General features: G+C 39.9%; 1 protein-coding gene across 3 annotated transcripts in view; it reads left to right on the forward strand.

Moving 5' to 3' along the window:
• The first annotated feature begins 977 nt into the window (after window positions 1-977).
• Window positions 978-26,467, forward strand: part of LOC121386551 (E3 ubiquitin-protein ligase CBL-like) — a 66,402-nt gene continuing 40,912 nt past the window's right edge. For all 3 annotated transcript variants that reach the window (XM_041517490.1, XM_041517491.1, XM_041517492.1), the window contains exons 1-2: window positions 978-1,555; window positions 25,498-25,644. In XM_041517490.1, the coding sequence (XP_041373424.1) occupies window positions 1,002-1,555; window positions 25,498-25,644 (701 nt within the window). In that variant the 5' untranslated portion in view covers window positions 978-1,001. The remainder of the gene's footprint in view (window positions 1,556-25,497; window positions 25,645-26,467) is intronic.

Raw genomic sequence — 26,467 nt, forward strand, 5'->3', positions numbered from 1 at the left:
AAATAATTACTATTGCCATGCCCAACGGCTAGTGAAAAAAATTTGAGATCAAATGTTGCAGTTAAGTCTATTTTGTAAATATGAATATCTTGACCCTCTATCTCCCTCTTTATGTGACATATCTGATTATTATTATTATTTAGTAAAAGTGTATTAACTTAAAATAAAGTAGGGCTGGTGAATTTTAAATCGTGGCTAGTATATTTTTAAAATCACTGATCCCATGGCTAGTGAATTTAATAAAAATTCTAGAAGCCCTGGTTTTGTTCAACGACACCACGAGAGCACATTGATTAATTAATCACCGGCTGTGGGATGTCAAACGTTTGGTAATTATGACTCGTATTCATCAGAGGAAATCCGCTACATTTCTCATTAGCAGCAAGGGATCTTTTATATGCACTTTCCCACAGACAGGAAAGCACATACCACAGTCTTTGACCAGTTGTGGTACATTGGTTGGAACGAGAAAACCCCCAAATCATTTGAATGGATAAACCGAGGTGTTTCGATCCTGCGACGTAAGCAGGTCAGGCGAAAGAAAAAAGAAGTAGAAGCATTTTGGGGGTATTGCAATAGTCTGGATGACCAGAACCACGTCAGGTGTACAAAAATTAATATTCTAAATAATAAAATGTAAGTATTTCTAATTTAAATTATCAAAAACGGTTTTAATAGTGAAATAAATACGTTGTAGTGTTTAAAAACTAGGGTCTATAACTTTAATTGAAACCATATAATCAGTTTGTATTTCTCTTCTTTTTTTTTTTATACAATATCCATATTTCACAATTTAATGGGTAATGTTCACTTATTTCACATAAGCACAATTATATACTAGTAACTGTAATTATTAACAAGCTTTATATAAGACGCTTATTTCGTTATCGTTACTAATATTGCACAAATGTTCTACCGTAGTTTACGTTACTCGTTCACCCAAGTTTTAATGGCCACGCACTTGCTGCCGTACAAGTAAAACTGGGGTAACCAGGAAGGACATGAACAAAATGGCGGTGAGTGGCAAAGGCAGAAATCACCAGCCCAAAAATTTTGGAGCCGTCTTCACGAAGATCCAGGAGGCTCTGGCTCCCCCCAAGCTGATGGTCGTCGACAAAAAGACCATCGAAAAATCATGGAAAATGATGGACAAAGTTGTGAAGCTGTGTCAGCATTCACGGATGAATCTGCGGAACAGTCCGCCGTTCATTTTGGATATTTTACCGGACACCTACCAACATTTACGGATGATCTACTCGAAACACGACGACAAACTGCAGACGTTGAACGAGTGCGAGTATTTCAGACTGTTCATCGAGAACTTGATGAATAAGTGCAAGAACACGCTCAAACTGTTTCGAGACGGTAGGGATAAGATCTTCGACGAGAATTCGCACTTTCGCCGAAACCTCACAAAACTGTCTCTTGTGTTTTCGCACATGTTGGCCGAACTCAAAGCTATTTACCCGACCCCGAGCGGCACTTTTGCAGGAGAAACGTTCAGAATCACGAAGGGTGATGCTTCAGATTGGTGGAAACGATCTTTTGGTGAAAGGTTTGTTACTTTGTATTGCCACTATTGGGTATCATTGTGACTACAGGACCCAGGTCATGAAATTGTGAATCCAATATTATACAGGAATCCGGGTCGTTTCGCCCTTATTCCTATTCGCCCCCAAGTCGTTTGGCCCTTATTCCCGTTCGCCCCGAGTCATTTCGCCCTTAGAATGAGTCGTTTTGTTTCAATGGATATTAGTATTACAGAGGCCAATTTCGCAAATTTGCAAAAAAGCGGTCTCCCCCCCACACACACACACCATAGCACTTTATAACTAATATGTCCTATTGACAATATCATTGTGTAGGCTAGTCTTTGTACTTATTAATATAAAATACATCAGGCCCATAGGAACTGGGATGGTGTGAGGGGAGGGGTTCTTTAAAATATTGCACATAATAACATATATACATATAAATGGTGTTTATGGTTGATAAAGGGTTACAAATTGATAATCTATATCTGATTTTCAACTAGAGTCACGTAAAAAAATTTATTCATCATTAACAAACATAAACATGAGGGCGAAACGACCCTGTATAGAGGGCGAAACGACCCGGTATGGGGGCGAAACGACACGGGGCGATCGGGAAAATATTTAATTAGCCCACCGGACCACAACCAACTAACATTTACTAGTTCGCCAGAATTTCTACTAGTCACCAGTCTATAGAACAATATATTATTAACAATATTATAATATACAGTGTGTTCACCTCAAATGTAATATATATAGATATATTCTAAAAAAGCATTATTAATAACACTTGGTAAGCGATCAACATCACGTGTCCAAAAAAATCAGAGAGACAGATAGGCTGTCGGGCTGGTTGTTGCATTTTTTTAAACCGTCCATTAGAATTTGGCGAGTGGGCGAGTGCTTTCTGCAACCCTGCAATATCATACTACATGTATCATTAGAGTGATGAGTATTGCTAAAATAGCTATCAGTCCAGAGATAATGGTCCACTGATCAGGAATAGAAAGTAACACTAACCTCTCACCCTAGGCATACATGTAGAAATGGCTGAGGATGAGTTTAATTTAAATTATGTTATGTTAGACTTAGTCCTCGGGGCCATTAATTCTGAGTAGATTAGTTCGGATATAGACTTCCTTATTTCCCCCACCTTTGGGGTATTGAATTAGCGTTATCAACTGAATATATTGCATTAATCACTATTTATAAACCGCATGCATACATTGTAGTGCTGAGAGCTGGACGCAAACTCCAAACCTTTGGGACTGAAGCTGAGCACTCTGACCACTCAGTCTCGCAGTGGAACATTAAAACGCAATTCTATACTTTAATACCACTGTCCAGTAGTACTTTTAAAGTGCATGGGGGTTTGGTAAAATGTCACGTTTAAACTCGTTTTGTTTAGGCCATCTAACCATTGATTAAAGTGACATACCCTAGTTTTTAAAAACGCACGTTCGTCTAATAGGAATGGTTTAAATGAAATAAGCTCAAGTTATTTTTGATGTTATTTCCCTGTTTAAACATAACAGACTTTAGCTTCTCTCTGTTATAACCATATCCAAATGTTTGTTGCAGATTTGTAGATTATCTAAAGCTGAAACTACGGCTTACGCCTTTAAATTCCACTATATTATTTTCTTAGGGCAATTCCACGGACAAAGACTCAAAATTTAAATACCAGTTATTTTAATGAATGAATGTGTTTTATGATCAATAATATGCTGAAGTTCATGGATAGAGAAAACAAATTACCATTGACATTGTTGCCAAAAAGATATCGCATGCTGAATAGTTTGACAAATAATTATACAATAAAAACATATTTTTTTAGGCCATAATTTAATACATAAATTATGCTTTCTACAATCAAATACAGGTTGCATATATGTAATAGCATATCTAATACCTACATGTTGCACCCACTGCAGTTACATAATATGATATGTTATGTTTGTAATTCTTGGTCAAACAGATGAATCATAGTCACTTCGTACCCAAGTCATATTGTACCATCCATTTTGTACCATGTTGCCTGGTCATTTCGTACCTTGATCATTTCATACCTTGGTCATTTCGTACCATTGCAAAAAGTCATTTTGTACCCTAGTCATTTCGTACCAGTGTGAAAAGTCATTTCGTACCCCAGTCGTTTCGTACCTTAGTCATTTCATACCAGTATATAGAAAACGAATCAACTATAGCATAAAAGAAGTGGGTTTTTAAAAACAAATTATTTTGACAGTTTGAAAATCAGAACACGTTATTGTGCAGCATATCGTTATTGATACCCATAATACTGCCAACTTCGATTTTGTGTGAAATGGCTCCAGATAATCCTGTCAAAAACAACAAAACAACATAATGGACCAAAAATATATTATTTATTTATTAGGTCTTCTATTCAAACTTACTTATTTGCATCTTATTTGTTTAAGAAATACTGTATAATACTTTATTTTCGCATGGAATTTATTTTCGCGTTTTTCGCGTGTGAATGAAATTCGTGAAAATATATTCCACGCGAAAATAAACTTTTTATAAAGGCCGACAAAAAAATAAAAATGTAGTCTCGTTCAACTATACCACATTAGTTTCCGATGTACGAGGCTAGTAGTAACAAAGCGGTGTTCCCTCCTGTCATGGAACAAACCACAAAACACAAAAGCTGTTTAAAACTTTAAATCAAGAACACGATTGTAAGTACATACCGTATACGCAAATATTTTCGCGAATAAAATATACCGCGAAAATCGCGAACACGTAGTACCGCGAATTTAATTACGTGCTAACTTATTTCCGATTTGGCATAATTTGCATGGATGCAAAAGACATTAGGGTATATCACACATCAGTTTATACAGAACATTGTGTTACGTTAAGACATGGCTACTTAGAAAGTAGGTCTCGCAAAACAATGGCGTTGCGTCATAGAGAATAACAAGAGTGCATCTTTGACACTTACATTTTACTTTAGTACACTGTAGTGTGACAGTATTCACATTATAAATAAACTGTATATGGGTGATGTTACTTGTGTTTTGAAAGGGGTTTCAAGTAAATTGTAACCAGTTCTATTAAAAATACACACATTCATTCTTTTTTTGTTTGTTTAGTACCATAAACCATTTACTAAAAATCATCTGCATGTAAGAGTAAATTCCACCTTCGCGCCCCTGCGCACCACTTTTTCTGCCACGTAGCGTACACAAATTCACCAAAATACTGTGCCTTCCATATATATATAATTTAAAGACCCCACACCCCTACCAGTATCTTGCTATGTGGCTAGTCCCATTGACGATCTATATGATGAAAGAATTTGACAGATTTGTCAAATGTTATTTTAATATTGAACGATCAGCTGAAGTGTACTCCAGAACAAATTTTGAGTTTACCAAAATGTCCATTCTTAATTATTTCAAGAGAAAGGACGGTCGTCCAGTTGTAGAAACCCAGAGACTTTCTGCATCGCTGTCTATTTCCGTGAATCGGCATGTTGATGAAACAATGGATGAAATGTTATCCAGAAAACGTGGCAGTTATAAACACTATGCAGACAGTGATAAGATTAGGATTGGTTGGTTTGCAAGCTGTAATGGAACGGCATCGGCAGTGAGGAAGTATAGTGCTTCTATGGGGTTTCAGCTGTAATGGAACGGCATCGGCAGTGAGGAAGTATAGTGCTTCTATGGGGTTTCAGCTGTAATGGAACGGCATCGGCAGTGAGGAAGTGTAGTGCTTCTATGGGGTTTCCAATAAACGAATCAACAGTAAGGACGTTCAAGAAGCATTATGAGAAATGTTTAGCTGATGGAACCATTACACCCGAGCAATCAATCACTGAACAGGAGGGCAGTGCTCCACCACCACCCAAGCGTGGGAGAAAGACCCTTCTGGGTGACATGGAGGATGATTTGGTAGAGTGTCTCAAATCGCTAAGAATGGCTGGTGGTACCGTCAATGCCAGTATAGTTATTGCTATCGCCACTGGAATTGTTGAGAGCAAGTGTCCCGAGAAACTCACAAAGAATGGTGGAGATTTAAGTCTGCAGAAGGACTGGGCAAACAAGTTCCTTGAGCAACTAGGGTGGAGCAAACGAAGGGGTACCACAAGTAAAGGGAAAGATCCAGCTGACTTCCCAGCTCTTAAAGAACGAATGCCAAGTCAACTGGAAAAGGTGGTCCATGAACATAACATCCCCAAAGAACTTGTTGTTAATTGGGACCAGACAGGGATTCATTGCATCCAAATCGGTAACTACACCATGGAAGTGACAGGCGCTCATAATGTCCCTATCACTGGATTAGATGACAAGCGTGAAATAACTGCAGTCTTAGCTGGTGCTGCAAGTGGATCATTTCTACCTGCACAGGTAATCTTTGATGGATTAACTGATAGATGTCATCCAAAACTGCCCGAGGGAGTGAAGTGGCCTGAGGACTGGCATATCACTCATAACGCTAAACACTGGTCCAACGAGGCGTCGATGATTTCCTACTTTGATAATGTCTTGATTCCGTACAGGAAAAAGGTGACCAAGGAACTTGGCCTACGGGAAGACCAAAAAATGGTCTGCTTGTTCGATGTTTTCAGGGCCCAGTGGACTGACACTTGTAAGGAACATTTGGACAGAAATGGAATTTTACCAGTTCAAGTTCCTGCAAACTGCACTGATAAATTACAGCCAGTGGACCTTTCTATCAATAAACCCATGAAGGGAGTAATGAAAGAAGAGTTCATTAATTGGTATGGAGCCAAGGTAAAAGACCAAATACATCAGGGAACTGCGGCAAATGCTGTCCAGGTCAACATGAATACCAGTGTGGTAAAACCCCTCTGCACAATATGGCTCATGAAAGCGTTTCAGCATGTCGTTGACAATCCTCATCACGTAGTGACTGGGTTTCGTAAAGCAGGGATTACAGAGCGTCTTTGGCCTGTAGCGAAGAATACAACTAGTACCACTGAAACACAGTAAACTGTTCCGTCGACGGCGGCTATGGATGTGTATATATGTTTACGTTCAAAATATTTACATTATTTACATTATAATATATATATTCTTATCTCTACACTTGTAATGCGAATTCACGCCCACCTCATATCAGAACCAAGCAATCAGAGGTGCCTGTTAAATGAATATAAAATTGCACTTTGTTTTTACCGCCAAATTACCAGCAAGGTCACGTAGTTGTATAAGCCCGCATGGTCACGTGGATTTGATTGAAGTGACAGACAATTGGATGCAAGTCTGTTGTTACGGTCGGTACCTACTCTCAGTTTTGTTTGTTTTGTTTTTTGTTTTTTTAGTAACGCTGAATGGAAATTTGTGCATTAATCATTAATAATTAAAAGTTATTTCTTCTGATATTTGATGTGCATTTTTTAACATTCTATATCGCATGTGCATGTCCCATCGATAACATGTCTATCAGACATACATACTAGTATACAACACTGATGTCCCGCTGACAGTATGATGAACATGTCCAGGTGTATTCATGAAATTGTCATTGAAAGAGGTTTGGCAAATGCAATATTTGGGTAATTTTGATTTTATTATCGGGGACAGAGTCGCGAAAATATAAAATGAAGGCCCGATCGCGAATTATTTTAGCCGCGAAAATATTTGCGTATACGGTACATGATAATAAAACAATACTAACACTAAAAAGCTTTATGCTGTTTTCCTTCGCATGTGCTAGCGATCAGTTCATTGGACAGTCTACACATGTTCAACGACGGAAGTAAACATGCATTATCACAGTATATTAAAAATGTGGAAGTGAAAAAATCCGGACTGGGCTATGTTCAGATGTTTCACAATTTTATTTTTATTTTTGGCCTGTTAACCAATCACAAACCGTTTTGAACTAGTATTTTGACGGCAATAAATATTGTTTCAATCAAACTTAAGTTACTGAGTACTAGTAGCTTGTGCCTTCAAATTTCGTTTCGTTTATTTTCAGTTTTTGTTTTTATAACAGTTATAAGGATTAAGAAAAACTGTACGCGGTAAGCACCTTCTGTAAGCTTATTAACTTGTAAACAATAAAGTCTTGATTGGTCAAAGCAAGAAAACTATTGTTTTATGTATATAGCACTCGTGTGTACATGTAGGATTAGTTCTACAGATTAGCGTAACAACCGGCAAAACTAAGTTATGTTTTTAAAACAAAATTATTGACATCTGTACTTCGTTTTTTTATTGATGGGGGTTGGGAGATTCGCGAAAATAAATGTTCGCGAAATGACCCATTTTTATTCAATCACGAAAATTTGATCCCACGAAAATAAAGTATTCTACAGTAAACAATAACAACCATTAAAATATTAACTACCCTACTGATTGCCAAATTAGCCAATTACTAATGTTTATACAAAGTGGCAATAATATTTAGTCTTTTACTGATAAAATATCCCTTAAATTAATCACAAATTTGTAATTTTATGTTATTTTGTAAAAGACACTACCGGGGTGATTGTTATAAATTGTTATGCCATGGTACGATATGACTCAGTTATGGTACGAAATGACCAAGGTATGAAATAACATTTTGCAATGGTACGAAATGACCAGGGTACAAAATGACCAGTGTACGAAACGACCAAATTAGGTACGAAATGACTATGGTATGAAGTGACTAGCAACCCAAATAGGACCACCTAGCACAATGTAACGCGAGTAACCAGAAATAGCTTTTTCTCTCTCTCTCTATCATTTATTTCTTGTTTCTAACAAATGACACTTGATATTTTCCTACACTAATACATACTACAGGTAGTGAAATGAATTTTTTTTCACAATAGTGACATGACACGATACATCAAAAATTGTAATGCAAGTAACCAAAAAATATGAAACGCGAGTTACCAACATTTTATTTTAATAGAATAATACCAGTGTGTGAATAATTATACCAACATACATGTACTTCTCACTAATACCAAGTTAGTTTTTGCTGCCACTTACTGGCTAATAAACCTAAATATATATGTGCAATTCCACGGTTACTCACGTTACATTTTTACCATACTAATTCTTTTGATTTGCTCAGGATGAATATACGTTCAACACTTATTTTTTTTATTACATTTTATTAGTTAAAAATGCACGGCTAAGATGCCTACATAGATTTTTTTGTCGGGTAGATTGTGCACACATGTGGATCTTATTTCTAGTTCTGCAACAATATACCGGTACAGTTTTGCGTATCACAATTTTTACATGCTATTTTAGTTAGTACCACTCGATGGAACAATATTTAGCCATGCACGTACCCTGTGTTGTTGTATAATATACGTTCTCACTGCATTTTGCCTCCTCACTTTCGTGTTATGCCGCCCCTTTTCACATTTGGCAGCCCCATTTGTTTTTCTGTGTCCTTTATTTTTCAGCATTAATTCTGTTATAATTTACCGCACCCAGCTCCGCTATTTAACAATGCACACTTTTTTTTTCACTGAAAACATCGATCATTCTGCACACTGGACATCAAAGGAAACAAGTCACATTGTGTACAAGCTTTAAAGCTTTTGCTATTAGTCCATGATTCCATTTATAACACATTCTTGTTTATTGAAGTTTGTTGACATAAACTGAAGAAATTTGACTACATATACATACAGAAAAATAACCTTTCAGTCAAGTTTATTTGGTGCAAAAATCTGTTTAAAAAAATTGCCATCAACATACTCAAAATTGCCGTTGGTGGGCCCTTTCACCGACGGCATTTAAAAAAAAAATTGCCGTGGGTGATACATTTTTAAGTTTGAGCCCTGTACTTAAGCAAAATACCAAGTGCGCTGAATCACTGGATGCGCCGATACACTGGACAGCTGTATTTCTATTATTATTATTTTTTAAGGTAGCCTTTATTTTTATTTTTCAAGCATTGTTGTTTTTTTAAACATAACATTCTGTATATATCTATAATGAATATTATCATAACTATAAATGATTGTTATGGTTCACAATTGAAATGCTGTGACAACCAGAATTATAGTTTATTGTATTTTGTCCTGACATATTGGCACATGTACATGGTGATAACAGATTAAAGCAGGATGGTAACAGATTAAAGCAGGGTGATAAGCTTGCTCTCGTCACATGACATATGCCCTGCATATATCAGTATATATATATATATATATATACAGTGAAGCCCGTCTAAACTGGACCCTGAACATACTGAAATCCTGTCAAAACCGGCCATATTCCATGGTCTTGAATATTCTCTTATTTAAACCATGAAAACCTGATAATACCGGAACCTGTCCATTTCGGAGACCGGATTGATTTTTATTTCAAAAATGTAAAATCCTTTATTAATTAACCTGAATAAACCGGCGTAGTATAAACAAATGAAGAGTAAACTTAACAAAAACACGACTTTCAGAAAACAATGCAGACCGGAATTTCTGCTGTCCAGCATCCAGTGTTACGTCACGGGTCACCGATTTCCGCAGTCTCAGCCCAGCTTAGCAAACAGCAGAGTGATTAAAGCTTGATTGTTTTCAATTGTCCTGTCTGCATGGTGCAGTGCAGTGCTGAGCAAATTCTTTATAGCTTTTTCACCTTTGTTTTTTTAATCAATGCACTTTGATAATGAAATACTAACACACAGTGTAAATGTTAGAAACAACTTAATTTAAAGTAAAATATACACACGTGAACGCTGTTTGGAACACGTTCTGAAACTTGAATCGATATCGATGAACATTGTTCCAAAAAAACAAATCTGAACCAAAACAACAAACCATGGACTCGTTTTCAGGGGTAGAATAGTCTTATTCAACTTACTGTGCTAGCACAACAATATGCTATTCAACCTGAGTCATACCTACACACTGCAGAATTCTCTCCCTTGCCGGATATGTGCAATGCTATCCTTGCACGGGCTACCTGTAACTTCATTCTCAATTCTGCAGTCAAGCTTTGGCAAAAAGTTTTCTTTACTTGTAATTTTGTGTTTGTTTTTTGGTTGAACTTGACATACGGTTGGTAGTTGGGAATGCTGTGTTGAATTTACCATGTCCGACGCGAGTTCGTTGACAGCTAGCGCATGGAAAGTTTGTGCGCGAGATGGTTGTCCATTTCCTTTACGATGTAAAGACACACACGTGTTGTGTCCGGACTGTCGGTCTTGTTCTCAAGATCTGCGCCACGTGGTCTCCTGACCAGTGGGTTTGGTTCGGTTCGCAGACTCAGGTTTCGGGTACCAGCAAAATCTTGTCGTCTGCTTCGGCAGTAGTCGGCAAGTTGGACTTAGTGGGTAGGTCCCATACGTCTGTAGACACTTCGAAAAGTGTCCGGAAAGGGGGGAAACACAAGGGTGTTTCTTCGTCGGTCCTTGTTACGAGTACAGTTACAGATACTTCGGGAGCGCCCCCCCCCCCCCGGGCTCCTATTGTGACCGTAGTACGTGAGCCGTCTTCGTTAGTGACGGCTCCTTCTTCTGTTTGTGTGGCTTCATCGCGGGCGTCGCCATCGTCGTTACGGTTACCTTTACAAACAGAAGGGGGGCAGGGTGGAGTCGTCGCGGCACCGGTTTTGACGACTTCATCGGTTACCGAGCACATGCACTCCATTGTGCATAGGTCCACTGCTTCGTCCGCAGAGCAGGTGGCCCCGACTTTGCCTTCGATTGCTGACAGTCGTTTCGGCACCTCAGCATTCTTAAGGCCCGAAGAGAGATCTGCCAGTTTGCTTCGAACTGAGCCAGTTGTTCCGATGCCGGGATCCGTCTCTGATGGCATCCCGACCGATGTTTACCGTTGGGTGGAGGACTCATCCCGTTTGGGTCCTCCGTTTGCTTATGTTTACCCCAAGGGTCCGGTGTCTTCGGTAGCAACGGACATCTCCTCACACTTTGCACCGTCTTTGGTCCCTACCTCTTCAACTTTACTCGATAGAGGACGAGGTTCGCGCAGATACCCCTCGGCTGGGGGTACTCTGTGGACGCAAACTCCGACCGTTCCGCACTTGGCGCAGGAACGACCGTTAGGCTTTCAGGAAACGTTGTTTCGGAGTTTTGTGGAATTTTTGAACGCTTCGCCTCAGTTGGGATCATTGCTTTCGCAGACAGGACCGTCGGGTGCGGCTCCCATTCCTCCACCCCCCACCCCCCTCCCCCGGTTTTCCGCCAAAACCAGCAGAAACTGTGCCTCGACAGCAGTTTGACGATGCAGTTAGGGATTGTCGTTCGGTTCCTATTGTTTCCGTCTTGGGAGACGCTGCCCCAGGGGCGTCTCGATTAGGGGGAGGAGTCCATATAGATCTTCGGGATCCAGTGGACAGTGACCTGGCTTCATAGGAAGCGTCGGTTGGACCGGATTCTGTCGCTGACCCAGCTCTCTCTCACTTCGGTTCGGAGGTAGAGGAGGAGTGCGATTATCCGGTGGTTCTGTCGACAGGTATGCGGGGACGCTATACCTCAGGTTGAGGCCCAGCCTACATTCAAGGGTGTCTCCTTCGGGAACCGTTCTTTGAATTTGGTCACTCCTCGTGAGGAGTCGGGTTTACCACTTGCACAGGAGGTGCACAGTTCACTTTGTGACATTGATGTGTTGATCACTGGCAGTGATCGTATCCTGGGAGTGGGTGTTGATGAGTACCCAACGGCACTGCCTACGGGGAAAATCTTAACGGGAGCGCGCATTTTCGTGCCGACTCCTATGAGACGTTGGGGGCGGATTTTCTCGAACATCCGGCGGTCGTTCCCACTAGTTCCCCATCGCCGCATGTGTCATTGCCAATCGCGGATCTGAAATCGATCGAACGGCTGGCTAAGTCGATGTTCCAGGTTAATAACCATTTAGGTACGTTCCTATTTGGCTTGGATAAGGCTGTCGAGAGCCTTCCCGCGATGGCGAAAGGCTGTTTGGAGGCTGCGTCAAAAGCCTCTAAGCATATCGCTCAGTTATCTGGCCGATTGTTTGCGAACAGTCTTTCGTTACTGCGTGACCATTACCTGGCGGGTTTGAGTGAGTCAAACGTTGCGAAGACGTTTTTTCGTACACGTTCGGTACGGGAAAATTTACTTTTCGGTCCCGATTTTAATATTGTCCTAGACAAGGATTTGTCGCGACCAGTCCCGAACAGTCGACCCTCAACCTCTGGTGAAAAAGGCTGCTTTTTTACAGTCGGCTCAGATCCCTAGGGTTCCCGACACTAGGAGGCAACCAGGTAACAACCCGTCTTCCGCTAAGCAAGGACGCAAACGTCGTACTGCGTTCCGTTCTCAGTCCACCAAAGGCGTTGCGCCTACGGGTGGTAAGCGGTTGGGGTGAGGGTACGTGAATGATCAGCAGTTGCTTTCGGAGGTACTGTTAGCAACCATACCCGTGGGGGGCAGGCTCCGCCATTTCCTTCGAAATTGGTGCAAGCTGCCTGGTCTCGACCTCTGGGTTCTGTCGGTCGTTCGACACGGTTACAAAATACCCTTTTCTTCGAGCCCCCCTCTTACTTCCATTCTGAGAATGCCGCCGTTACCGTCCGCGGATCGGCACGTTTTAGTGGAGAGTATGATTGCCGAGTTTCTCGACAAAGGGGCCATCCAGAGAGTCAGTCTGGACACTCCGGGATTTTATACTCATCTATTCTTCGCCCGGAAGAAAAATGCAGAATGGAGACCAATCCTAAATTTGAAGCCACTGAACGTCTACGTCGATGTTCCTTCCATGAAAATGGAAACGGTTCATTCGGTCCGGAACCTGCTTCAAATTGGGGAGTGGGCTGCGTCGATCGATCTGAAAGACGCATACCTCCATGTCCCGGTGCACAAGGCGTTTTGGAAGTTTCTGCGCTTCCTGTTCGACGGGAAGGCGTACAAGTTTCGTGTGCTCCTGTTCGGTTTGGCGACGAGTCCCCATGCTGTGGTAAAAGCGGTGGTAGGTCATGTTCATTTGTTAGGGGTTTGAATGCATACCTATCTGGACGATTGGTTGATCCCAGCTTCGTCGCAACAGGAGTGTCAGACCAATGTCGGGTTGGTTTTGGACACGATCCTCCAATTGGGTTTTATTCCCAATTGGGTGAAATCGGAGTTAACGCCGGCTCAGATTTTCACATATCTCAGAGTGGTCTTCGATCTTGTGGTAGCGTTGGTTCGTCCCACCGATGCGCGTATCCACAATTTCCAAACGTCGGCGCGATGTTTGATGGGGGAGCAAAGTACTACGGTACGATCTCTCCACGTGGTGTTGGGCCACCTCGAATCTCTGGCCTCATTGATCGTGCGGTTCAGATGATTCAAACGACCACTCCAGTGGCATTTGTCTCCACGGTGGGACGGTCACAATTGGGACACGATAGTGCCTCTGGGCCCATGGTTCACTCATCCGATACAGGAGTGCCTGTCGGACAAGTGCATGTCCCTATCAGTTCCGTTGCAGCCCCCTGCTCCGGATCTGATCCTGTTCACGGATTCATCGCTGCACGGGTACAGGGCGCATCTGTTGGATCAACACATTTCAGGGGTATGGAATCTCTCCGAGAGGAAGCTTCATATCAACTGTTTGGAGATGGAGGCAGTGCATCGTGCCTGTCTTCATTTCCGGTGTGTTCTTCGACACCGTCGAATTCTGTTGAGATGCGACAATACATCGGTAGTGGCATATCTCAATCGTTGGGGTGGAACCAAATCGGAGACTTTGGGTCGCAAAGCTCTTGCGATTTTGGAATTCTGCGACCAACTAGGGACCACTCTGTGGGTGAAACACATTCCTTCATCGGTGAATGTGTTAGCAGATGCCCTCAGTCGACATACCCCTGTTCAGACGGAGTGGATGTTGAACAAAGGGGTGGTCGCAGCGGTTTTTCGGGTGTGGGGCAGTCCACAGGTGGACATGTTTGCCACACGGTTGAACAACCAATTGCCGGTGTTCGTGTCCCCGTTACCGGACACATTGGCGTTGGAGTACGATGCGTTAAGTATGGATTGGACGGGACTGGATTTTTATGCCTTCCCTCCTCCTGTCTTACTCGGCAAGGTGTTGACCAAAGTGGTCCAGGAACCTTGTCACGTGACGTTGATAGCTCCTCTGTGGGTGGCGCAGCCCTGGTTTCCACAGCTCCTGTCACTGTTAGTGGCATTCCAGTTCCAGTTACCAGTGTTGTCCGATCTACTCAGCGAGGTCTTCTGGCTTCATGCGTGGAGGTTATCAGGGCTTCCTTGCGACGCAGAGGTTTTTCGACAAGAATTGCGCATCTCGTCTCTTCAGCAAAGCGCAAATCTACCAAGTTGGTTTATCAGCGTCACTGGCGTATGTGGGTTCGTTGGGCGAACGCACGGGATTTCGATCCCTTATCGCCTACTGTCAACGGTTTAGCAGAGTACTTTTCTACGAACTTGGTGTTGCATTATTTACTTAAATCATTACAATTCACGGTTGTTATATGCTCTTACGGGTGTGCCTTGACGTGTTTCTGGTTTCACTGGCAGCTTGTCGTCGGATCAGTGAGATACATGCTTTTTTGCATGACTTGGTTGATTACAATTCGGACGGGTCTGCCACTTTACGTACCGACCCTATCTTTGTCTCCGGGGGAAGAGTTTCTACCTACTGTCATTCACAGTTTTATCTCGTACACTGTCATCTGATAACTCGGATAGATTTCTTTGCCCGGTGAGAGCATTGAAGTATTATTTGGAGCGTACGAAAAACCGGCGGCAGGGTAAAAAGAGATTGTTTATTTCTTATACCATTAGGCCGGGTGATGTCACAAAAAATGCTTTGTCTCGATGGATAGCAGCTACCATCAAGCTAGCATATGAGATGGCGGGTGATCATGTGTTACGGAATTTCTCTGTTAAACCACATGAGATCCGAGCCATTTCTGCTTCCCTGAATTTTCATTACTCTTTAGATATTATAAAGGTCATGAATGCAGGGGTTTGGAAAGGACGGCACACTTTTGACCGTTTCTATTTCCGGGATATGGCGGTTGGTCCTGACGGTACCCGTAGGATCCAGACAGTCATTGCGGCTCAACACGTCGTGTCTGTGCACAGGGCAATGGAAAGGGGTCGACCTCTTTTCCGTCCGACTGCCATCGATTCACGCTTCGGACATGTTAACACTCCACCCTTTTCTGAGGGATGGGTTTTTTTGTAGTGTTGTCTACCGTTTCCTCTCCCTGGGGAGATGTTTTTCCTCCCTTTCATGGGGATGAGTTTTTCTTTTGGGAAGCCCCTTTTTATTCCCAAAAGTTTTTTGACTCCTTGTTACCGTATGTCGTGGTTCGTCCTATCTCCATGTCATTACTTCAAAGGAGCTTTTTGGGTCCTCTATTTTCTTACCTCCTCCCATTAATGTTGAATTCACGTGCTCTAACAGTGTCATTGCACGTCCGTTATAGCATATTTGTTGTGCTAGCACAGTAAGTTGAATAAGACTATTACAAAATTTGTTTCTAATTTTCATTATTATTCATACTTACCTAGTGCTAGCACAACAAACTATACCTCCCACCCACCCCTATGAGGATTTCCCTCGGTGGGTGGACTTTGAACCGAGAATGAAGTTACAGGTAGCCCGTGCAAGGATAGCATTACGCATATCCGGCAAGGGAGAGAATTCTGCAGTGTGTAGGTATGACTCAGGTTGAATAGCATATTTGTTGTGCTAGCACTAGGTAAGTATGAATAATAATGAAAACTAGAAACAAATTTTCTAATTTTATGCTATTCCGCTATTCTGCAAATAGTTAATTTCGAAACGGAATAGTAAAACAATTCTTCCAATATTCCGTCATGAAAGTGAAAATAAAGCACGGAATACCGAAAATCTCCTGCGACTATTCTGCTTACGCTTTTTTTCAGCTACATTGTTTTCTGCAAGACAAATCTTCGCGCTACTAAGACCTTTCTCGCGCACATACCGGTACAAAATAAACGTCTTTTTGATCGAGACTAGTGTTTGGAGTGAGTTCGTTTGTAATTCCAGCTAGTACGCAGTAATACATACACATGTAGACAATAAACAATATATAAACAATTTCATTACGCAATGTTGTACAGGGCGACGTAGCACAGTCAGGAAAACTAGTAGTACATTAATAATTGAAGGGATAGTATATTTTTCAACCCCTCGTTTTTTAAATGTTGATCTGAACAATTGTTTCTATCTTTATTGATTGAAAACGTATTTTATTGTAAACAAAAAGATTGGGCACAATTTTGTTTGCCAACTGTCATTTTGCAACCTTAATTGTGGTAAAAAAAAAAATCCTAAATTATTTATACACCTGTTGTTTTTATTTATGTTTTAATGTTAGTTAATAAATAAGAAAGATACACATGCAGTGTTCGAGATTAACAGTATCTCGATATCCCAGGGATACCAGAATTTAATTTTGAATACCAGACTTCAAGAACCCAGTATCCCACCGGGATGTCATACAATACTAAATTCTCAGGTGGGATACCAGATTTTGAAATGTTAGTATCCAACTGGGATATTGGCCAAAATTTTTAATCTCGAACACTGATACATAACAAAACTGGGATATAGCGACATTATTATGAGTCGTAGCTTCAACAGTCAAATTCATTTGACAATTCACGGACATGTTCGTTCACAGTTACGAATTCGATGTCAAGGGAAATAACTCTATATTCTAAAACGTGACCCTCTAAACACTGGATTCTCTCCAAATCGGATAAATATTAAGTCCCCGCCATGATCCGGTTTAGACAGGTTTCACTGTATACTGTAAATAAAAATATTAACAATCTTAAAATTGAGCGAAATCAAAACAAGTGATATATTAGTGACATAAAGCTTCAGCCAGGTTGTCAGTTTAGAAACTAAAAAAGGAATAGGTTTAAGTTGTGATCAGCTCAGTCAGTTGATTGCTCGCTTGAAATGCTTGTGTCGTAGGATCGAACCACCTCATTGGATCCATTCAACTGATTGGGGGGTTTTCTCGTTCCAACGTACCAGTGCTCCACAATTGGTCAAAGGCCATGTTATGTGCTTTCATGTCTGTAGGAAAGTGTATATAATATAAAAGATCTCTTGCTTCATTAGGAAATATATAGCGTGTTTTCTCTGATGTCTACAATTAATGTGTCAGAATTACCAAATGTTTGACATCCAGCAGCCGATGTTTAATTGATCAATGTGCTCTAGTGGTGTTGTTAACCAAAACAAAACCTGTCAGCTACTGTACATACATTTACAGTAGCCAGGACAATTGCTGGTAAATGTTTCTACAGGGAGAGGCAGAATTTCTGTCAGAGTACATTAAATACAGTGTAAAATTGCAAAACATTTTTAACCCATAACTACCTGGTAGGGGCAGCTACGTTGTATGTGATCTGTGTTGTTTTTATTACATACTTGTACCATGAAAATTTTTTTTTGGCAGAAATCTAGAGAGAGTGTTATTGTCAAAAAAGCTCATCACTTAATATGTTTGTATTTACCATAGTTTGACACCCAATAGCCAATGTATTTTTTGTGCTGGGGTGTCATTAAACATTCATTCATTCGTTCATTATTGTCAAAAAAGGGCACCCACAGTTTCTGAAATATTTTCTACATGTACATTGTTTTGTTTGTTTTAGTAGTTTTACTGTACATAATAATGTATCTAAATATTACAAAAACATATCAATTAATTTCCAAGATTTTAGGGTACATAATTTTACCCTTCATATCCTCTGGCAGAAACTGCCTCTCCCTGTAGAAACTTCTCGCAGTTGTCCTTACTACTGTAAATATACATGTACATACAATAGCTGATCATAGTTTTGTTTTGTTTAATTACACCACTAGAGCACATTTATTAATCATCAGCTATTTGATAGCAAACATTTGGTAATTTTAACACGTACCTGTACTCTTAGAGAGGAACCGGCCTTGGTGGCGTCGTGGTAGGCCATCGGTCTACAGGCTGGTAGGTACTGGGTTCGGATCCCAGTCGAGGTATGGGATTTTTAATCCAGATACCGACTCCAAACCCTGAGTGAGTGCTCCGCAAGGCTCAATGGGTAGGTGTAAACCACTTGCACCGACCAGTTCAACAAAGGCCATGGTTATTGCTATCCTGCCTGTGGGAAGCGCAAATAAAAGATCCCTTGCTGCTAATCGGAAGAGTAGCCCATGTAGTGGCGACAGCGGGTTTCCTCTCAAAATCTGTGTGGTCCGTAACCATATGTCTGACGCCATATAACCGTAAAATAATGTGTTGAGTGCGTCGTTAAATAAAACATTTCTTTCTTTTTTTCTTTCTTTGCTATGTAGAAATGGTTCTTCAAATCAATATTATTTTATTGAAGCACATTTCATATGCTTACTTAAATATTTGGCTTAAAACCTGAAATACGAATATTTCATGTTTGGGCTACCTAAAGCAAGTTTGGGCCACCATATTTTTTGACGAGTTTCGAGCCCTGTCATGTATATATATATATGCACAATCCCACAGACAAGATAACATACCATGGCCTTTGATATACATGTAGCAGTCATGGTACAATGCTGGCTGGAATGAGAAATAACCCACTGACCGCATATCAAGTGGGCACTTTACCACTTGGCTACGTCCCTCGTCTAGTGTTTTGTTAAATGCAATATTATTGTGAAGTAACCTGAGAAATGTGTGTTATATAATACGTATCACGAATTAGAACAAACTATTGTCTGTTCGTGTGTAGCTATATGTATATATATACCCTTATATTCATGTGTACGGTTTACTGTAGATATTAACACAGCATGACTCACTGACTGTGTCAATTGAGAAAGTTAAAATTTTAAAAAAGCTCGGGGATATTTGTCTGTACAGGTTTTGTGTTCATATTATACTGTATACGCAGTATTGCATTTTGTTAAGCTGTTCTTTATTTATTTTATTTTTTTATGTAGTCACTATACATATATATACATACATGTACATTTGTTTAATACATGTACATGCAGGATTACAGACAAATTAAAAATATCAGGACGTTTTTTTAAGCCAAAAAATTGGTTACATGCATACATACATGTATGTACATGTAGTGTATTCCAAAACAGTTTTCAACTACATTTAAAATGTAATTTATTTTGATGTTGCCCAGTGCTAAAGTGTTTGCTTGATGCGCAGTCGGGACTGGGATCGATCCCCGTCGGTGGGCCCGTTGGGCTATTTCTCACTTCAGCCAGTGCACCACGACTGGTATATCAAAGGCTGTGGTATGTACGACCCTGTCTGTGGGATGGTGCATATAAAAGAACCCTTGCTACTAATCAAAAAGAGTAGCCCATGAAATGGCGACAGCATGTTTTCTCTCTCAGTATCTGTGGTCTTTAACCATATGTCCGACACCATATTTAACCATAAATAAAATGTGTCGAGTGTGTCATTAAATAAAACATTCGAGTAAGAATAGTGAATTGTATAACGGTGGGTAGTTTGTAATCATATGTGAATTGGATCCACTAATATTAATAAAATGATCAAACACAAACGGTGCAACCTGTGCTGGTGTCTAATATCATGCCAAATCAAAACAAGATGTTTAATAAATCTATGTGTTAAAGAAAATACATTTTTAACTTTGGGGGGCTGGACGTAGCCCAGTGGTAAAGCGCTCGCTTGATGCACGGTCGGTCTGGGATCGATCCCCGTCAGTGGGCCCATTGGGCTATTTCTCATTCCAGCCAGTGCACCACGACTGGTATATCAAAGGCCGTGGTATGTACTACCCTGTCTGTGGGATGGTGCATATAAAAGAACACTTGCTGCTAATAAAAAAGAGTAGCGGATGAAGTGGCGACAGTGGGTTTTCTCTCTCAATATCTGTGGTTTTTATAACCATATGTCCGACGCCACGTAACTATGTAAATAAAATGTTTTTAGTGCGTCGTTAAATAAAACATTACTTCTTTTTTTTCTTCTTCTTTTCTTTAATTTTGTTATTGTTAGGCAATTTTCTGAATTGCATGGGCCACTGCATGCATATATCTTTTATTGATGTGAAAAAGGAAAATGTAGCTGTACATGCAGATATGTGTAGATCAGTATCTGCAGCTGCGATTTGAATCTTTATTTAATCTACTTCCACAGGATGTTTGCAATTATTATAGTTATTCATGTACAATATATATCAAGTTACATACATATATGTACATTTACTAGACCTGACACACTGGCCTCGGTGGCGTCGTGGTTAGGCCATCGGTCTACAGGCTGGTAGGTACTGGGTTCGGATCCCAGTCGAGGCATGGGATTTTTTAATCCAGATACTGACTCCAAACCCTGAGTGAGTGCTCCGCAAGGCTCAATGGTTCAGCAAAGGCCATAGTTTGTGCTATCCTGCCTGTGGGAAGCGCAAATAAAAGATCCCTTGCTGCCTGTCGTAAAAGAGTAGCCTATATATAGCGACAGCGGGTTTCCTCTAAAAAACAGTGTCAGAATGACCATATGTTTGACGTCCAATAGCCGATGATAAGATAAAAAATCAATGTGCTCAAGTGGCGTCGTTAAATAAAACAAACTTTACTTGACCTGACACCTACATGATACAATAGACTAGCCCAGATCCATAAGAAGGAACACAACATTGTGAAAATAAAGGGGTGTTGGATTGATTTAATATCATGTTTATGTTCATATACGGCCAACCTGTAGTTTCGTTTTTATATATGTCTTGTCTTCAATTTTTTTTTTTTTTTAAATTCAGGATCAGCACTTATAATTTTAATTTTTATTAATTTAATTTAAATTTTTATTTTTAACTACATTGTATATGTAGTTGTTTAGGTTAATCTCAACACTGACTTATAATGACTTAATTTTTGCTATACATATTTTCCGTTTATAAACGGTTTAAATCATCGATTGCCAAATTGCGAAATGCAAATTAAATATAATAATAATAATAAATTTATATTAGTCTTATTCAACTTACCGTACTAGCACAACAACAATGCTATATGACCCTGAGTTATAACCTCCACTGCAGAATTATCTCCCCTTGCCAGATGTATGACATACACCCGCGCCAGGGTAAACCGTATATATATCCTCGTTATATATTTGATTGCTAAATTCATCAAATTGCTAATATTTTATGGGCTTCAGCCAATAGACCCCGACATGTGCATGTATACATGTACATGTATGTTTACTCTTTAGTCCAATGCTAACAATGATATACTAAAAGAATCCTTCATATGTGTCCATGTGGGACAGGGCTATTCCACCCGAGGGTACATAATTTGTTGTCAGGGACGAGGCTTGCTGAGTCCCTGACATCATATTATGTACCCGAGGGTGGAATAGCCCTGTCCATGAATATGTAATGGAGGAATTATTTTTCTCCAATCCAGTAGATGAAAAACAAGCATTTTGGGAAAACTTAAAAACCTACATTTTTTATTTTTTATCTTGCAATAAAATAATCATAACCATTGAAAAAGTCGTACCCAAAAATGGTTTATACTAAAAGCCGAGTATATTAAAAATATAAACCGAAAATGATAGTATAATTTCATGATGACAGCAGGTTTCCTTGTTTTTATGAAATATAAAAAGCATTTCTTGCGTTATTTTGCCATTTTCGTGACGTCGTCCAATGTTAATATCAGCTCAAACAACAGAAGTCACGTGGTCATGCCAGACCGATTTATTCCGCATGGGCTAACATCATGGAATACGCCTGTCTTGCATGGCTAGAGGTAGGAGAAATACATACCGGTATATACAATTACATGTATAGGGTGTTTAATACACCATTGCTATATATACACGTATTGGGAGGTGGGGTGAGGGGATTTGATGTGGCTCAATAGTAAAACGCTTTACTGATACGTGTTTGATACAGGATGCTGACAGTGATATACACACTGTATTACATATATACAATTACATGTAGGTGTTTAATACAAAACTGCAATAAACACGTATTGTGTGTGTGTGTGTGGGGAGGGGGGGGGGGGCGGGGATTTGATGTCGCTCAATAGCAAAATGCTTTCCTGATGTGTTTGATCCAGGATTGATTCATTAATTGACCCATTTCACCTCAAAACCACTGCAATGTTAAGTTTCATTTGATTAAAATGACTTGACAATCTCCAGCAGCTGTTAATGACAGTACTGAAACTAGAAGTAAACAAACTTCCTGCACTTAGAGACTGGCCTCGGTGGCGTCGTGATTAGCCATCGGTCTACAGGCTGGTAGGTACTGGGTTTGGATCGCAGTCGAGGCATGGTTTTTTTAATCCAGATACCGACTCCAAACCCTGAGTGAGTGCTCCGCATGGCTCAATGGGTAGGTGTAAACCACTTGCACCGACCAGTGATCCATAACTGGTTCAACAAAGGCCATGGTTTGTGCTGTCCTGCCTGTGGGAAGCGCAAATAAAAGATCCCTTGCTGCCTGTCGTAAAAAGAGTAGCCTATGTGGCGACAGCGGGTTCCTCTCCAAATCTGTGTGGTCCTTAACCAAATGTCTGACGCCATATAACCGTAAATAAAATGTGTTGAGTGTGTCATTAAATAAAACATTTCTTTCTTTTCCTGCACTTAGAAAAGACAAAAGTCCCATTGTGCCCAAATTAGTGAGACCTAAAGCTCTGTCAGTGCTGCTAATTGAAAAGAACAGCCTTTGGACTGATGACAGCAGGTTTCTTCTCTAATAATCTGTGTGATATCCTGAGCCGATGCTACATATATAATACGTGTATATTACCTTAATGAGGACCTGGCAAAAAAACCTGCATCCTGTGATAGTACAGCTGAGCCGTCAGACATTCGGTGTTCTCTTGCCTACGCAATCACTATGAAAATGGGTTGTTTTCATTGGATATGTTTTTCAACAGTGTCTGCCAGAAAGAAATGTTTGGGTATGGCGCTATGGAATTGAATGCAACCACAGTCAACGGGGTATGGAGGGGCCTCTCCCAGAAAGGGAATGGGTTAACTTTAGGATTAGGGTTAAGAAAATCATATAGTAATGATAAGAGTAATTAATTTTGTCAAAATTTAACTTTAAAAAATAAAATCTGCCTAAAAATTGGGGTATGGCACCATACCCGTTCTACCCTCTTGCTGAAAGCCTGTACAATATAATGATTAGTTCGCTGGGTCCTCGTTAAAATGTGTTAACTAGTGTACATTGTATATACAGGGGTTCTACCCTCTTGCTGAAAGCCTGTACAATATAATGATTAGTTTGCTGGGTCCTCGTTAAAATGTGTTAACTAGTGTACATTGTATATACAGGGGTTCTACCCTCTTGCTGAAAGCCTGTACAATATAATGATTAGTTTGCTGGGTCCTCGTTAAAATGTGTTAACTAGTGTACATTGTATATACAGGGGTTCTACCCTCTTGCTGAAAGCCTGTACAATATAATGATTAGTTTGCTGGGTCCTCGTTAAAATGTGTTAACTAGTGTACATTGTATATACAGGGGTTCTACCCTCTTGCTGAAAGCCTGTACAATATAATGATTAGTTCGCTGGGTCCTCGTTAAAATGTGTTAACTAGTGTACATTGTATATACAGGGGTTCTACCCTCTTGCTGAAAGCCTGTACAATATAATGATTAGTTTGCTGGGTCCTCGTTAAAATGTGTTAACTAGTGTACATTGTATATACAGGGGTTCTACCCTCTTGCTGAAAGCCTGTACAATATAATGATTAGTTCGCTGGGTCCTCGTTAAAATGTGTTAACTAGTGTACATTGTATATAAATACAGGGGTTCTACAAATTTAAAAAAATCCACTAGCCATGGGATCAGTGATTAAAAACATTTACTAGCCATGATTAAAAATTCACCAGCCTCAAATATGTCACCTAAAGAGGGAGATAAAGCTTAAAAACACTAACATTTGGGTGTTGGGGACAGGATATTCATATTTACAAAATAGACTTAACTGCAACATTTGACAATTTGTGTTCATTAGCCATTGGGCATGGCAATTTAGGAGTTGGTGACAGGATATTCATATTTACAAAATAGACTTAACTGCAACATTTGACAATTTTTGTTTGCTAGCCGTCGGGCATAGCAATTTTGGGGTTGGGGACAGGATATTCATATTTACAAAATAGACTTAACTGCAACATTTGACAATTTGTGTTCATTAGCCATTGGGCATGGCAATTTAGGAGTTGGTGACAGGATATTCATATTTACAAAATAGACTTAACTGCAACATTTGACAATTTTTGTTTGCTAGCCGTCGGGCATAGCAATTTTGGGGTTGGGGACAGGATATTCATATTTACAAAATAGACTTAACTGCAACATTTGACAATTTGTGTTCATTAGCCATTGGGCATGGCAATTTAGGAGTTGGTGACAGGATATTCATATTTACAAAATAGACTTAACTGCAACATTTGACAATTTTTGTTCATTACCCATTGGGCATGGCAATTTTGGGGTTGGGGACAGGATATTCATATTTACAAAATAGACTTAACTGCAACATTTGACAATTTTTGTTTGCTAGCCGTCGGGCATAGCAATTTTGGGGTTGGGGACAGGATATTCATATTTACAAAATAGACTTAACTGCAACATTTGACAATTTGTGTTCATTAGCCATTGGGCATGGCAATTTAGGAGTTGGTGACAGGATATTCATATTTACAAAATAGACTTAACTGCAACATTTGACAATTTTTGTTTGCTAGCCGTCGGGCATAGCAATTTTGGGGTTGGGGACAGGATATTCATATTTACAAAATATACTTAACTGCAACATTTGACAATTTTTGTTCATTACCCATTGGGCATGGCAATTTTGGGGTTGGGGACAGGATATTCATATTTACAAAATAGACTTAACTGCAACATTTGGCAATTTTTGTTGACTAGCCGTCGGGCATAACAATACTAGTTATTTACTAGCCCAACATTGAATATCACTAGCCATGGAAGTGGGACTACCATAATCTAGAAGTCCTGGTATGTTTAAATAAATAAAATTCTTTGTGTTTTTAGAATCATTGTTTCGTGGAAGGATTTCCGCGGCACACTGAATGAGACGCACCCGATCAGCTCGCCACTCGAAGCCATGGCCTTGAAGTCCACCATAGACCTCACGTGCAACGACTACATTTCTGTGTTCGAGTTCGATGTCTTTACTCGGTATGTCTGTCTTGTTTGGCATTGATTTCAATTTAAAACTAATTATTGAGGTGAGTTTGACGTCTTTACTCGGTATGTCCGTCTTGTTTGGCATTGATTTTAGTTTAAAACTAATTATTGAGGTGAGTTTGGCGTCTTTACTCGGTATGTCCGTCTTGCTTGGCATTGATTTCAGTTTAAAACTAATTATTTAGGTGAGTTTGATGTCTTTACTCGGTATGTCCATCTTGCTTGGCATTGATTTCAGTTTAAAACTAATTATTGAGGTGAGTTTGACGTCTATACTCGGTATGTCGTCTTGCTTGGGCATTGATTTCAGTTTAAAACTAATTACTGATTTCCTCGACATCCTCGACCTCAGTATAAGTAGCATAGTTCTATTTATTATTAAACCTTCTAAAATATATATACCATTATGTCTGTTTAGATACAGAATGTGCCCTTGTTCACTTAAAATCGTTGTTGGTAAAACGATCAAATTTATTATCAAATTAGCTGTCACAATCAGCTATTGATCCCTGAAAATGACTGCGACGTGCCGCCATTGTTGTCAAGCGAAAATACTTGCCGAAAACAACTTTTTGAACTCAAAATTTCAAGGTATTTTCAATTGAAAAAATCAAAACAAAAGCCACCATTTTGAAAAAAAATCTTTTTTCTTTTATTATTTTTCCGTTTCTGGTGAGTGTCGTGTGCCAAACGGCGGGAAATATGAATTGGGGAATGCACTGTATACAGTGTACAGTATGTCGACTGACGTGACGTCGGGCGAGATATCTCGCCTGCAGTACTCAGAAGGTTAAATGTTCTTACTTATGTTTGA

The sequence above is a fragment of the Gigantopelta aegis genome, chromosome 12 (genome assembly GCF_016097555.1).
Source record: "Gigantopelta aegis isolate Gae_Host chromosome 12, Gae_host_genome, whole genome shotgun sequence".
NCBI classification, from domain to species: domain Eukaryota; kingdom Metazoa; phylum Mollusca; class Gastropoda; order Neomphalida; family Peltospiridae; genus Gigantopelta; species Gigantopelta aegis.